General features: G+C 41.3%; 1 protein-coding gene across 2 annotated transcripts in view; it reads left to right on the plus strand.

The window, feature by feature from the left end:
• The window catches only part of TMEM266 (transmembrane protein 266), a 112621-nt gene that overhangs the window by 57192 nt on the left and 38959 nt on the right, over nucleotides 1–16470 (plus strand). For both annotated transcript variants that reach the window (XM_066635958.1, XM_066635959.1), the window contains one exon: nucleotides 11007–11161. In XM_066635958.1, coding sequence (XP_066492055.1) covers nucleotides 11007–11161 — 155 coding nt within the window. The remainder of the gene's footprint in view (nucleotides 1–11006; nucleotides 11162–16470) is intronic.

Genomic DNA, 16470 nt, shown 5'->3' on the forward strand with positions numbered 1-16470 from the left:
GTGTGAAATGACTATCACAGAACCTTTCTGGTTTTTTTTTCTCCATAAGCTCAAGGCAGCTTGCAATGCAGTAGGAAAACAGGAGATTTGTTTTTTGTATATAAAATTTATTTATTGAGGTATTTTATTCCACCTTTTGGCCCCCTTGACCTAACAGGTCAAATTTAAAAACAGTAATATTAAAAACATTAATATTTAAAAAATTAAAGATTAAAAATATTTTAAAAGATATATTAAAAATCCATAATTACAATAATAATGAGTTAAAACTAATTAACCAGTTAAAACTGAGAAAGCAATGCTGAGATCTTGCGGATCCTAAAATCATATGGGGATAGTGTGACAGAACGAATGCATAGTAAAATAAAAAGCTGTGGCAAGATGCTTTAAAGACACCACAAAAGGGACCAAGTGGACTTTACTGAGGAGGTAATTCCATAGACTGGATACGTTCATGGAAAGGGCTGTAAACATATATTAATGTTTACATTAAGCCCACCAGCTGGACCTCTAAGGCAGTGAAATGCAAAGCAGGGATTCTGTTGGCTGAAGTAGGCGAGCAGAATCCTGTGGGGAAAAGCAGTCCTTCAAATGACCAAGTTCCAGACCATTTAGGACTTTAAAGGCAAGTACCAGAATTTTGAATTGCATCCAGAAAGAAACTGGTAACTAATGCAGATTAGTTTGAAAGTAGTGTGCTAAGAAACCCAATGAAAACCCAAGTGCCACATTCTGTACCAGTTGAAGTTTTTGAATGCTTTTCAGGGATAGTCCTATGCAGAGCATGGGTCTTAGGCATGTGCCACACTAACCAGACCTACCATCTTCTGATAAGGGCACTGCTTAAGCACTAGGCAAAACTGTGCCGTGTCAGTTTTCCCCACCGCCACCACCTGATCCTCCAACAGGATTCTGAAACTGCAAACTCGATCTTTCAAGGGAAGTGCAGCTTCACCCAGAAAAGGCTTTATTCTCAATTCTGGATCTGCTTTCCTTGTAATCAGCAACACTTCTGTCTTGTCTGGATTGTCTCAGGTTTTTTTTTTGCCCACATCTAGTTCTGTCTCTGAGCTCAGACACTGTTTCAAAACCTCTTCTGTCTCCCTGGGCTCAGATGAAACAGAGGGAGTGTTGTGTATCCTATAAGGTGGTACTGGGAGATTGCTGTTCAACCCCTATATAGGGTTCCATCTTGCCCGGTATGCTGTTTAACATCTACATGAAGCCACTATAGGACATTGTCTGGAAATTTGTTTTATGCGGTATCATCATACTGATGGAGGGAGGGAGGGCAGCAAAGAAATTTTACTTTTCCACCACCATAGCACTAATAGTGCTATACTTGAGATACAGCAAGTGCTTAAAGACCCTTTGAGATCTGGCCTCTTGTGGAGAGCAGAGAATCATTGGTGGTCTGCTATGATTTGTTCTCCAGAGGAGAGGGGAGTGCAGCTCCCCTTGCGTTTAGAGGCTCTGCATAACGTCAAGTCTCTTTTGGCAAGAAGGACGCTGGTCCGCATTAAATAGATTTGCAGACAACGTTCTATAGTGGCTTCATGTAAATGTTAAACAGCATACCGGGCAAGATGGAACCCTATATAGGGGTTGAACAGCAGTCTCCCAGTACCACCTTATGGAATCTACCCTCTAGGTAGAACTGGAACCATAGCAACACTGCACCACCCAGTTCCTTCTCAACTAGGTGAACCAGGAAGGTGCAGTTGTTGATGGTATCAAAAACTGCTGAGAAGTTCAGCAGAACCAACAAGGACATGCTTTCTCTGTTTAGTTACCAACATAAGTTGTCTACCAAGTAAATAAGCCAGTCTCAACCCCAAAACTGGAATGAAGTCTGCATTGAAAATGACTGAGATAATTAGTTTAATCTAGGAAAGCCTTGATGTGCGTTACCTTTATCTGTGAATAACTGCCTGTGAATTGCAAGTTGGAGACAGGTCAGTAATTATTATTATTTTTTAATAGCAACCTTTATTACTGCCTCATTTAAAATACAGTCATACATCACTTAGCGACAGGAATGCGGACCAGCATCCTTCTTGCCAAAAGAGACTTGATGTTATGCAGAGCCTCTAAATGCAAGGGGAGCTGCACTCCCCTCTCCTCTGGAGAACAAATCATAGCAGACCACCAATGATTCCTCTGCTCTCCACAAGAGGCCAGATCTCAAAGGGTCCTTAAGCACTTGCTGTATCTCAAGTATAGCACTATTAGTGCTATGGTGGTGGAAAATTTCTTTGCTGCCCTCCCCTCCACGCACTAACCCAAGCCTTAGTCTATTTTCAGTTGGGCTTATTGTGAGTTTTTCTGCAGTATCACTCTTGTCATCTAGATGATTTTATTCCTAGCATTGTTTTCCCTGATTTTATTCAAGTTTTTCAAAAAAACCAAGGAACACAGACTTTACCAGATGGGAAAGGATGTATAGAAGTGATAGTATCAATTTCCCTGTACTAGCAGTTGACCAAGGCATTAGTAGAAGCTGCCAGCCATGGTGATGGCAAAGTCTTCCAGAGTACTCAGGAACGTAGCCAAACTTGTCTGTCTCTGTGGGCAGACCATCTTAAATGCCATCCCACCCTTCCAGGGTAAGAGGACTGTCAAATCTGAACCTGATCAAGTAGTGATTTGTCTGTGCCCAAGGATCCCAGTTATTATCTTCCTATGTACCGATCACCATCCTGCACTAGAGCTTGTGCAGCATAGTGCCTAAAAAACTGAGTTGCAAATCAGTTTGAATTTTGCTTCTGCCATGAATACGCTAGGTGGCCTCAGCAAACCATTTCCCTCTAAGCCTCGGTTCTCATCTGCAGTGTAAGCATGGCCAATCTAGACACGGGCTGTTGTGGCTTGCATCAGCAGTAGATGGTAGGGGGGAACGGGTGATAGAAGTTTTGGCGTTCCCTTCACCCTGAGTTTGCCACTGCCCTCTACCACCCCCACTGAAGACATGAGCCACATTGATCTACTCAGACTAAAAGTGAGTGGGAATAGGATCAACCACTTCCCTCCCCAAACTCTTCCTTGCACAGGTTTGAAGGGAACACATCACATAAACCTGTGTGAGGATAGAGCGCTATGAGGAGGTAAGGAGCATTTTTGGGGGGTGGGGTGCACACATGAAGGCAGCAGTGGTGAATCAGAGGTGGTGTCTATCAGCCATCCCTAAATATAATATGGGAGTGGTAGTAACTTACTGTACAGGGTTGTTGTATGAACTACATCAAAATATAGCACACATAAATCACTTTGCTCATTAAGAACATAAGAACAGCCCCGCTGGATCAGGCCATAGGCCCATCTAGTCCAGAGAGTGCTATATCAATGTTCAGCATTTATTATGATAATCATTATTTACTATTACCCTGGTCAGCAACAAACACCAAACCCAGCACAGATATTGGATGAAAGAGGCCCATGGTTATTGGGGAGCCATGAACTTTTAAGCCTTCATGAGGAGGAATGTTGGGGATCTTAAAATTCCCCATGTCCGTCCCTCCCCCCTGCAAAAAAAAAGTCTAGGGGATGCTACCGCCATCCTTGAGACCACCTTGGCCAACTCTGGAAGGGAGGCCACTGTGCACTGGGGTCATGGGTACAGGGTGAACCAGCAGAATCCCTATCCTGTCTCAATGAACTACACTTGGTGAAGCAATTGAAGGACAGGGCATTTTGATAGAGAGTCAGAATCACAATAAAGTACTACTATAAATTATATTAAACTGCTAAAGGCAAGTTTGTTCTACAGTTTCCTGAGGTTTTGCAAAACCACCAATGCCAAGTGCAGGTGACTTCTGATGTCATTTCTCCTTTGTTAATCTCTGGTGTTTTCCGATCTATTAATTTCTGGCTCCCGAATGAACCTGTCCCTAGGGTAGATTTTTTTTAAGTGTTTAGAGAGTGGAAGCGCTATATTGTCTTCTGTCTGACATTGTTCCCACCTTGAGTGTTGAGAACAGCCATTATATAGGACTTTTCCCCCTGTTTTAATGACAACAGTGCTGTCAATCCAAGGGCGTTGCTAGAAACAGGAAACGATGTAAAGAACTATAGCTTGCTGTCAGAGCACTTATTTGTCTTGCAGGAGATTCTAGGTCCAGTTCCTGTCATCTTCAGGTAGGATAGGGAAAACACCCCTAACTGAAATCCTAGATAGCTGCTGCAAGTTTCTGCAGCCAGACCTGACCTAGAAGGACTGATGATCTGATAGGGCAGCTTCCATGTTCCAGTTATGTTGTGTTGCCTGAGTGGAAAAAACATGAACAGGACAGTGGTTTCCAAACTTCTCCTTGGAAATTTGAGAAGCACTTAAGTCTTCGCAGGGGCGGGGAGAAGGCAGTGACATGATCCTGAGGATCATCCCACTGCTGGGGACAGAGGAGGGTTTCAACTTACCTCCGCCTGTGCTGGCCTCTGGGATGCGGGGAACCCTGCAGACATCTCTGCAGAGTTCCCCAAGCCTTAGATATGTTAAAAATAGTGATTGGAAACCATTTCGGGTTTCATGATCGAAAACTGCAAATGGTTTCCAATTGCTATTTTTAACATTTCTAAGGCTTGGGGAGCCCTGCAGAGATGTCTGCAGGACTCCATGCACCCCCCCAGAGGCCAGCGCAGGTGGAAGTAAGTTGGAACCCCTTTCCCTGTCAGCAGCATGATCTTTGAAATAGCATTGCTGCCTTCTCTCCCTCCCCATCCCTTAAGGGACCAGGCTCAAGTGCTTCCCAGACTGGTGGTTCGCAACCACTGCCCTAAATTTCAGAGACTCTTGAGAAGGACTGCAGTCATTTGTGTTTTGCTCTGATTTTTCTTAACTTGAAAAGCTACGGTGAACCTCTATCTGAACTTAATAATTTTTTTTTAAAGTACATAATATTGGCTTTCCAATTTAAAAAAAAAAATGCCCCCCAAAATGCACAAAAACAATGCTAAAAATCCAAAAACCAGACAAACAACAAACGAGTATAAAAGCAAACCAGCTCAAAATCTATAGTATAAGATGAAACTTCACATATGGATTCGTTTTGTTTTTTCAATACTGTCTGTTGCAAGTCAGTAAGCAGTGCTTTAAATTGGAATGCAGTGTTCTTACTGTTGTATCATTGCTTCTTCCAGGTCATCATGTTTAGTAGTTTTCATCTTCCAGGTCATCTGCAACTAGTTGGAGTATATAGAATTGGGTCAAGAATTGTGGGATTCTTTCAGGTCCAGTCCATCCATGAGACCTACTGAGACTACCTCAGATGATTGCAAACTCTGCAGAGCATAGGGCCGGCCTGTCCATGAAGATGACTGAAGTGGTAGCCTCAGGTAGCCTCAAATTGGCATGCCCACCTCTGTCCATTCCACACCTCCTCCCACCCCCTGGATTGAAAAGATAAACATGAATAGAGCAGAAGACGAAGTGTGAGGAAGACAAGAGTTGTTTCTCTTTTCCACATGTCCTTTTCTGTTCTTTTCATCTCTACATTTTCAAATCCTGAATGAAGCAGGAGGAGGAGTGACAGCTGGTGTGCTGTCGAGTAAGGGAAGGGGTTGGATAACACCATTTGGCACACTGCCTCAGACGCCAGATCTCAGGCCAATGCTGAATGCCATATTTAGCTTTAGGATTAGAACAAGAAACAGTTGTAGTCCTAGAATCCCTATGTTTTCTATGCTTGTATTTGTGTGAGCTGATTCTCTCAATCACTTCCTATTTTCTATGCCATAACTACGCACATACACCGTATGGAAGATTCTCACCACCATGTGCCATGAAAACCCAGTTTAGGGTTCATTGGCTGCATGGTGAATGGACAGCCAAGTATTTATTTCCAGTGTTGCTATTTGCGTAGGTGAGGCACAACTTCCAATTACATACAACTTAATATGTAAGGATAATCTTTACAGTCACCATAATATTGTTGCAGTAACTATTATCATTATTGCACCATCAATATGCAGGGTGTTTTACCTAAAGCAAAAAAGACAGGTCTCTGCCCAGGGGTTTATAATAGCAAAACCCAGAGGTTTATATCTACGGTGATTTATTGGCACAGGGCTGACTAAAGAGGGAGGCAGTTATTACAAAAGTGTCAGCTGGTAACAGCTCTGTATAGAGGCAGACTGAAAGTTGGGCTTTTCACTCCTCTGAAAGAGTTCTTCCTGATCTTTACCTCTTAGTACAGTGGTTCCCAAACTTTGTAGCATTAGACTCACATAAAAACTTTTTCACTTTACCAGCTGCTCAAGCCTCTGTGGCTATAATAGTTATTGGGCAGCAGTGCTTCCCCCAAGTAGCAGGTTGTTTAACCCTTGATGCATAGCCTAATCTACCCTGTCAGTTTTGCAAACCACCAAAAATTGGGTCGTGACTCACTGGTTATTAAGTGTTCTTAACAATTGTCACTTATTGGTGCTTGAGCTACAGTGAGTGTAGTGCAGTGGCAAGATTTGCCCATCCATAAGGCTAGCTGAGGAAGGTACAGGTCAGTGTTACTTAGTGATGTTCCAATCAGTGACAGACTGCATATACGATGGTCCATTATTGATTGGAAGAACACTGCAAAGCTGTGCTGAAGGGCTTCCCTTATAAGGCATCAAACGTCACTTCCAGTTTTCCTCTGGAAACCAGGTGGTGTGTGAGTGTGTGTTTGCCAAAATGGCCATTCTGAGCCCTGCAAAGGCAGTGGGTGGACATACATGGCTCTGTGAGGCTCAGAAAAACCTCTGGAGGCTTCAGATCAAGGGAAGCATGACTTCAAGGTTCCCCAAACTGTACCTTGCAACAAGCATCATGATGCACAGTTCAGGGACCCCTGCCTAGGTTGCTTAGTGGCAGGGATTGGAGAATGCACCCTTATCATTAAGCAGCACTCACCTGTACTTCAGATGACTGACTGGCAGGTGTTCCTGTCTTCTCCACTGCTGCTGTACCTCTCTCTCTCTAATATCTGGATCAAAAAAGGAAGGGGGAAATGGAGCACCAGGGGAAGTGACGCTCTAGTCCATGACTCCTCCTTTTATGCTCGTTCTCTTCCTTTTCAAATCGAGGAAGCAGGAGGGAGAACACTGTATTCATTGCTGAGTACAGGGTGGTGGTGTTTGACTCGGGCACTGGGAGGTCCTATGTTGTGGGTTGGGTAATAGACGTTTATCATGTAAGCCTAGGTTCAAATCTCCACTAAACCGCAAAACTCGCTTATATGACCTTGTATTGAGAAGTAGCAACCAGTCTAGTCTCTCTCTTTTAAAAATAGACTGTGGGCCTCTCTAGGACAGGGGACCATTGTTTCATTCCTTTAGCTATGCACTCTGCTTTGTGAACTTTTTTTTGTTGGAAAGCAGTGCATAAAATATTCTATAACCAGCAGCAGAAATTGTGCTTCACTTTTTTTTTTTTTTTTTTTACTGTGATCAATTATCTGTACCTATTGCTGAGTCCAACTTTAGAATTTGCTGCCAAGGAGAATCTTCTTTCTACAGTTTTCACCACAAATTGGAAATATTTTTTGTTCTGGAAAGTTTGTGGTGATTTTTACAGATGACATATCTTGGATCTGTGCTGCTCTGCTGTTTTTACTGTTTATGTTAATTAGCTGTTTTTAGATTATGCGTTGTCGATTTGAGCATTCCCAGTGAGTAGCAGATGTGTTTTTTCAATCGGTGCCAGCTATTATATCTTTGTTGTTGGCATTACAAACCCATGCCAATTTCATTTCCACTCTCAACTTTTTGGCAAAAAGCAGTCTTAGGCAGATTGACTTTAGAACCTATGTTCCTTTAGAATAAAAAATGTTTGCAAATGTATCTGTAAATATATGCACCTCTGTCCTCTGCTGTCCAATCTTGGAATTTTTTTATGAAAAATGATTTTAAAAGGTAAGGCAGGATGTGAATGTTGGGTTGTATGCTATATTTAGTTAGTTGTGACTAAGCCCCATTGAAATCAGTGGGACTTAGGGTGCAGTCCTAATGAACTTTCCAGCACTAGGGTAAGGACAATGCAGGTCCAAGGTAAAGAACAAACATTCCCTTATCTTGAGGACACCTCCATGACTGCCACCCAACTGCAGGATGCAGCACATGCCCCATTGGCACAGCTGTGTCAGTGCGGAAAGGTTGGTTAGGATTTGGGCTTTAGTCATAATTGACTAAACTTAGGATGCAAGCCACAGTAGTAAAACAGGAAGAAGAAAAATCAAGAATGAAATACTGCAAAGAATGTGTACAGAACCAACCCATTTGTTTACGTTTAAACAGCTAGTCACAAAGCCAAGAATTTAGGAATGTGGGAGAATGTTGATTTAATAAGAAATAATATTGGAGATCTATAAAAGTATTGGGCTTTGTAAAGAGTCTCCCTGTCCAAAGCATATTAGTAATTTTCTTTCTAGTGTTGGCTCTTGTCTAGCACTTTAACTGAAACTTTTATTTACTTAATCTTTGCAACCCTGCCTGGGAGACCCATGAAGGTTGTATCTCTTTGATAGGTAGTACTGAGACCTTGAGAGAGTGGCTTATCCAAAGTCACCCAGCAAATCCATCATTAATTTCATGTAATGTTGTGACGATGAAGAAACAGGACTGCAAGTCAGAATTTCCAAGGTTTGTATCTTCACTCTGCAGAGAACTCACTAGGTGACCTTAGGCATGTCATTCCCTGTCAGCCTCAGCTGCAATATGCTAATAAAAATACTTCCCCTACAGGGCTGTTGTGAGCATCAAGACAATGCATGTGAAGTGCTTATGCATGCTTGGAAAGTGTATACAAACACTTATTATTATTGGAATCTAGGGTTTCCAAATCGAAACTAAGCATCCCATTGCAGAATGGTTGGTCTTTGTAATCTATGCAGTTGTGACAGTAGTAGTTGGATAATACTTGTTTTAAAACTTTAAATTGAAGAGTAAAGGCTTATGTCCTATAATATATAGTGGTTATGTTGCTTATTAAATATGGTCAGAGGTTGAGAAGGAATGGCAGCCACAACTCAGGCCTTGATCATCTGGGTGAAAACAATGTTTGTATGGTCAGAGGGCTGTTTCTGACATCATGATTTAAATACACGGGGACACTAAAAGGTATGGTAATCCTTCTGTTGTAATCCCCCGTTCGTACAGCTAACTCCAGAAACTCCTCAAATCCAGCACTTTAGAAGTCACTGTACAATTCACATTTCTTTGTGTTGCTCAAGTTGTCTAAAGGATTTCGTGTGTGCCACACACATTCACAGCCCCTGGTTCTTCCAAAATACTATTTTCTATTTGTTTTTAGATTTTACAGTAGAAGTAATTTATGCAAAGATAATGTATTTGAGTATATGTATTGTGTTTAATTTGGGCTTCCATGATTCTGATTTTCATATCATGATGTTTTGAGACTCATCTCTGGTTTTGAGGTTGTTATGATAAACATAACAAGCTGCGGGTGGTGGAGGAATCGGGATTAAGATGTTGGGGGGCCTTCCCTTCAGCTGTGGCCCTGATGAAAATGACTACACCTTGGTACTAGATATCAGCTTCCATTGACCTCAGTGATTGACAGGAAGATGCACTGATTGGTCTTGGAGAAACATGGGAAACTGCCTCAGTCCACCAAGGTCAATGTTGTCTGAGTAACTAGCAGAAGCTCTCCAGGATTTTAGGCAAGAAATTTTCCCAGCCCTATCTAGAAATGCCAAGGATTGAACCTGGTACAACCTGGTATCGCTTCTGTTTGCGAAGCCATAAGGTCTGCAATTGATTTAAAGCCCCTCCCTAAGAAACAAAAAGGAACTGTAGATGTATATGGATATAAAACTCCATCTCCTGGAGTTTTATATCCAGGCCCCATGCTTCTAGTCTCTAAGCTTCCAGCAGACCGTGCTTTTTCCAGCACAGTGAAGAAAAGAAAGAGCGTACAAATTTATATATCTGCTAACAGAGGATAGGGCTGGTACGTTTGATAAAGTGGGAGATAGTCCGAGGAAGCTTCTGCTATGATCAGTCTGATTTTCTTTTAAGATGCCATAAGACTTCTTTGTTCTTGTTGCAACAGATGAACCCACCCATGCTAATTACAGGAAAACTTGGGTTCATCAGATACTACAATCTGAATTGGTGGTATACATTCCCATGCTTGCAGAGCCAAACGTATGTAATAATACAGAGTTGCATGTGTTAATTGCTCCAGTAAGAGACTTGTTTAGACAGGAGAAAATATTTAAATTTCTGTATCTTTAAATTGTAATATATAAAGGTGTCCTGGATTGCATTGGCTGTGGAAAAGCTGGAAGAATTCAGAAGAGCTGTGGAATGACTGTATTATCTCTACTGCAGGCGCAATTGGACTTTTCTGATGGAGTTGGATCTAGTTCAGGAAGGCTTATGCCATGCTAAATCTGCTAGTCTTCAAAGTTTTGCAAGATTCTTGTGCATGTGCGCGCTGTAACAGACTGAGACCTAGTTTGTTCATTATGCAAAGTGAAGCAATAAACTGAGATCATAGAATTCTGGACTGTTTCACTTAAGGGTGCAAGTATGGGATCATATTTCTAAAATGCTTCCCAGCTGCAAAAGAAATGACCATTCACTGCATGTCAAAAAGGAGTACATTAGAGCACTCTGCCTCTTTTGCTGGTTTACTAGATACAATCTGTTCTTTGTTTGTGGAGGGATTAAAAAATATGGAGAGAGGAAAAAATGCAGTTTGAAGTGGAATGGTTCAGAATTCTACCACTTCCTTCTGCATCATATGTAGATTGGGTCTAAATTCCACCTCTCTGGAATTTGTATTTACAATACGGAAACATGCACCTGAATTGTATGCTAATTCTGTAGGAGAACTGAAAATTCCAACAAACAAAACATAAACAATATTTTTCTAAGAATAAAGTCAACGTTCCTGAGAGTTTCCTTCAGAATCTCCCCAACCACCCAAATGTTTCTGTTCTATTTCTCTTTATCCATCTTCCTTTTTCTGTTCTTTCTTTTCCCACCTCCTCCCTCCTGTTTTATTTCTTCAGATCTAACTGGCTTAAACCGTGCTGTGGGAGGCGAGCGGCTGTGTGGCAGGTATTGTTGCTCAGTGCAAGTCTCAACAGTTTCCTGGTAGCCTGTGTAGTATTGGTGGTGATTCTTCTGACTCTGGAACTTCTAATAGATATAAAGCTTCTCCAGTGTGAGTAGCAGGCTTTTATTTTTTTCTGACATTTTTAAAATCAAAGACTTGATATATTCAGGTTAACAGAATGTGGGTTGAGGGGGGTAGTGGGTGGAGTGGGTTTATCATATAAGCAGTTTGTAGAACATATAACATTATCAAGTGTTCAGAATGTGGTGAAGCCCCAGTGCACTGGTCTTTTTTCTTGGCCAGTTCCAACATATTATTGCACATTGTATTCTCCACATGCTTCATTCAAATGTTTTCCAAGCAATGTGTGGTGGCAGTAGTTTCTAAATCTCTCTCTTGCATGATGTAATCCTTGTGTTTAGAATACAATTTAGGTCTATAGGTATTACAGGCATCTGTGGTTGAATGGCTGGGAGCAAATCCTTTGATGATGACCTGGCAGAAATGCTATAGAAAGCCGACAATTAAACCATTTGAACCAAAGCATTAAATAAATGTCCCTGCCACTCTAGGCCTCCTCTCTTCTCTCTCTCCTTCACACTTCCTCTTCTGCTCCATTCCATTCTTTGATTTTTGAATTAGTGTCTGCTTATACTTCATGTTAGTTTTAAGAAGGGAAAAACAATTTGAAGTTGCTTGAATTTTTTTAGGTTTGTTTTGCTGCTTGTTGAAGTATTCTGGTGTATTTCTAATATTTTTACTTTCTATTTTTGGGGACATTTTTTACCCCCCCTTTCTCCCCGTGGGGGACTCCAGGTGGCTTACAAAAGGGCAGGTACAAAAAAGTAAAAACACAGTTAAAACAATTGTACTCTGCCTTAAAAATCCATAAAACTTTAAAGCAACCATAAAACATAACTTACATCCGAAGAGCAACAGCAACACAGAAAAAGGACAAACCTGTAAAAGGCAGGTATTAAGAGGCTTGCCTGAATAAAAAATGCCTTCAGGCCATGCTGGAAAGTCTGCAAGGAGGGAGCAGTTCATAGCTCAAGAGGGAGGGAATTCGAAAGAGTTGATGCTGCTACTGAGAGAGCCATATTTCTTGCTGCCGCCCCCTGTACCTCCCTAGGCAGCGGCACATGACAAAGGGCCTTCTCCAATGAACTGAGAGGACGAGCTGGATTGTACAGATGTAGTTGGTCCCTCAAATATCCTGGCCACGAGCTATGTAGGGCTTCAAAGGACAAGACCAGCACCCTCTGGAAACGAATGGGCAACCAGTGCAGTCGCTTAAGAAGCGGTATGACAGAGTCGAACTGTCCACCTCCAGTGACTTATGTGGACCACCACATTCTGCACTAATTGCAGTTTCCAAACCACCTCCAAGGGTGGTCTCATGCGCATTGCAATAGTCTAGTCTTGATGTTATGGTGACATGGACCACCATGGCTAGATTTACACTATCAATGTACTGTTGCAGCTGGTGCACCAGCCAAAGCTGAGCAAAGACCCTTCTGGAAACAGCTGCCACTTGGGAATCCAGGAGCAGCTTTCTATGTGCATGTGTTTCCTGCCTGCTGAATACGTGCCTGAAGAATTAGGTAGCTGGGGGATGGGGTACTTCTGAAAATTGTGGTGTGCTATTATCCATTCATTGGTCAGGGAGAGATATAGTGGTGGATGTCAGATGAGTGAGGTTAGGGGAAGATGTTCTGGACATTTTCATGCTATCTTACCTTGTGTTCCTGAGTTGCAGTGTAGACAGCTCATCGAGCTGGAAGCTGTTCATTTTCAATGCCAGGAGGACTTGAAAATAAGTAATCCTAGATTGAAAATGCTGACCCACTCTGGGCGAAAGAGAGGTGGGGGGAGTGAACCTCTCCCATCTTTACCTACCAGGTTTCTCATTTCAGCATAAATTTGTTTGGTGGGTTGCGTATTGTCCATCATGATTCCATCTCACAGGATAGGTACCTGGTCAGAAAATGTCTGCTGGGCTCATGAGACAGAATAGGAATCCTATGTCATCTGCTCTGCAACCTACTGGTATCTCTCCCTGATGAAGGTGAATTCAGTCATGGTGCTGGAAACTCTGCAGTGTATTATCTTAAGAAACTTTAAATTCCATTGTTTGGAATGAACAAACAATGTTTGACATAATGAAGCCCCCTTGTTTGATGTGGCTTAGGAGTTTATGGCCCTGATGGCAACTATGTGCCAGTCTCAGATTTTTGTCTGGTCTAACATGTTTGGTTGGATATATGCTCAACTCAATCTGTCTGTGTTGTACTTGATGAGATGATGGCAATCTGGAGCGGGGAGCCTAATTTGTTTCTGAACATAAATTTCCAAGTAGTAATCTCTTAACAGCAATGGACCTCTGCAGATTTGGGAGACCTGTTAAGATGGTGTATTCCCAAACGCATATGGATCCTTATAGATCCCTGATTTCTGTTGACAACTTGCTATCAACAAGTTTGGTTCTCTTGATGCCCTGGTTAATCTCTGGAGTAGGGAAATGACACAGGCAGTAAACACAGTTCAATTCCTTCTTCTAGTTTGAGGAAGTTGTCTCTGGCTCTCTGGTTTCATGGGAAGCAGGATTCATTGAGATGAAGGGACAACAACTAAAAAAGGCATGTGAAATGTTTTGGAATGGAAAATTCCTTGGTCATCCTGATGGATGACTTCTACCAGGAGATAGACAGAGGAGTGCTTCCTGTTGATTCTTCTGTATGCTGGAGCAGCATTCTGTACCACTGAACGTGGTATCCTTCTGGGTCATCTGGTGGAAATGGTTTTATAGGGCACTGTTCAGTCATTTCATTTATTCTTGAAGGTTTGATCCCTCCAGTTACTGACCTGAAGCTATCACTCAGGCACAAAATACACTCATGTTTTTGAATAGTAACCTGGAATGTTTAATACATTTTGAATATTCAGCCAAAGTACTATGATGATTTCACTGTGTTACATTTTTTAAACCAAGTGGCCATAAATATATTGCTGGTCATTAATGTTAATATTTATAAATTTGCTCTGCATCTGGCATGATTCAAAATACTATTATTAAAGTAATTCACGCGCACACCATTTTAGCAATTAACTTATGGTTGATAATACTTTTGAAAACTGGAAAATTGCTTATCTTGTGGAGGCGTCAAGCAGTCCTTGTACCGAAGATTTTAAGAGTGTTTTCTCACATAATGTATTTTTAATTTAATCCCCCCCTTTGGTGTACCTGTCAGCTGCAGCATGTCAGTGGTGTTGCAGAGGAGAATGCACCTTGAGATTCTGGGATCTGTTTATAGTTTTTTTGCATTGTGTATATCTCTATTTGCACACTAGAGGGCAGCCAGAAGATGGCATGATCTAACAGAACAGTAAGGATTTCTACAGTGGTAGGCATTTCTCCCTGACTAATTCTGATGTTTGCACCATCAGGATTCTGTAGAAATGGTGCAATTTATCTGGCTGTTCAGCTCTTAAATGTGCCTTTCCTAGTGCAGGTTAACTATAAGTTTATATGTACATTCATTATTTGAGTTATGGAATTTTTTTTTTTATCTTTAACATGAAGTTTTGTTTTTGCACTCCATATTCACTTAATGGTTTAACATTCTTTCTTCTACAACCTGATACATTGCTCCCTGAAAACAAAGCTGCTCTCTTATGTACTCTGAAAACTATTTTAAAAATATGCATACAAGCAATTAATTTGAATTAAAAGGGTGGAATGAACTCTCCTGGCAATTATAAAAAGACTATTATACCAAATGCCAAATGTGTTTCTAGGATGTGTTGGCAGACAACAGCTGTTGAACATAACTTTTACACATCTTAAGAATCAGGCCAACATCCAGTTTCTTGAAGAGCATTTTACACTGTGTAAAAGTGCATGATGGATGAAGAGTAGTATATTTGCTTCAGAAAAATTCAGAATTAAACATGGTCACTCACTCATCACTCTGTTGTGTGCTTTTTTATCTCTTAAGTCAATCTCAGAAAGACTTATAATGTCAAGTGGTTTGTGAAACTCATGCAAATAGGGTAACCTTTGTGGTTTGATTATTTTCTGTTGGATTAAAGAATATATTAGTCTAGAACCAGACATTTGTTTTAAGGTTCTTCTTCTGACATTTTAAAATCCAAAACCCTAAGTAGCCTCCCAGAAAAAAAGTGAAAAAAGATTCAGCTTGATTCAAAGGACTGTGGCCCAGTGCAGGTGTACTGTTGATGCCAAACAAGCCCCATTCCCTTTCTAAGGTGAAAACATCCTTCTTTCCCTAGAAGTCTTAACCATGGTTTAGTGTTACAATACTAACAATGGTTCACACTAATTGGAGCTCCAGTCTTAAGCACAATTTGAATAAGGTTTGCAATTCCTGCTTGAGAAAGAATCTGATTAGCATTCACTATTGGTAAATGCTTGTGAACATGTAATGCTAATCCTCAGGTTAAGCTTGAGAGAAATTAGCTCACAGGAGGAGGGAATAGGTATCCCTGAGACTGGCTCCCAATTTGCAAACCACAGTATGCTGGAAGTTAACATTTTGTTACAGGATCTACATGGGTAGATTTCCACCTTGAAAATTTGCTTCCATCAGAGCCTGTTTTGCAATTAATCAGCAAATGGATATCTCAGTTAAGGGTCTTCTAATTATTATTTTTGAGAAGCCTTACCATAGTAGTTCTATTATAGAGTTCATAATGCCTAGATCGGTGATTCCCAAACTGTGGGTTGGGACCCACTGGTGGGTCACGACCTGATTTTTGGTGGCTTGCCAGGATGTGTTGGAAAAATCAGATAATGAATTGCCTCAAATCTAAGGCTATTGAAAAATCAGATACTGTGGCAGTTAATTATCCTGCCAAGAGCTGAGCTCCAGCAGTTTGCCAGATAACTGCTTATTTCTCTACATGGAGCTGAGCTCCTGCAGTTTGTAAGCATGTGTAAATAGATAAAGTTTGAGGGTATTTTTCTGGATATTATTACTTATAAATAAATCTTTCTAGGTCTCCTTTTTAAGAGTCTGGTAAACTTAGGTGGGTCACGATAGAGTGTTTTAAAAAGTGGGTCCTGGTGTTAAAAAGTTTGGGAACCACTGGTCGAGATTAAGAAGATCTGTGACTGAATCCCTTAAATTAAAATTTAAAAGCAGATATGGGGCAGTGACTTGGGAGGGAGTTAACCCTTTTCTCAGTGTTTTCTTGATCAAAATCAGCTGTCTCCAGCGGCTGTTACATTTTCCACTGCAGGGCTTATAACAGCTGTGGGTGGCAGTCTAGTTTTGGAAACTTTCCTCAGTGCTGCTGTTCTGATCCAATTTGGAAACCACAGAAGCTGCTTTAAAAATTTTGTCCCGGTCATGGATTCCCTTGTCTTGTCTCTTATGGCCTACTAGAAGCATGAT

The sequence above is a fragment of the Tiliqua scincoides genome, chromosome 8, assembly GCF_035046505.1.
Source record: "Tiliqua scincoides isolate rTilSci1 chromosome 8, rTilSci1.hap2, whole genome shotgun sequence".
Classification (NCBI taxonomy): domain Eukaryota; kingdom Metazoa; phylum Chordata; class Lepidosauria; order Squamata; family Scincidae; genus Tiliqua; species Tiliqua scincoides.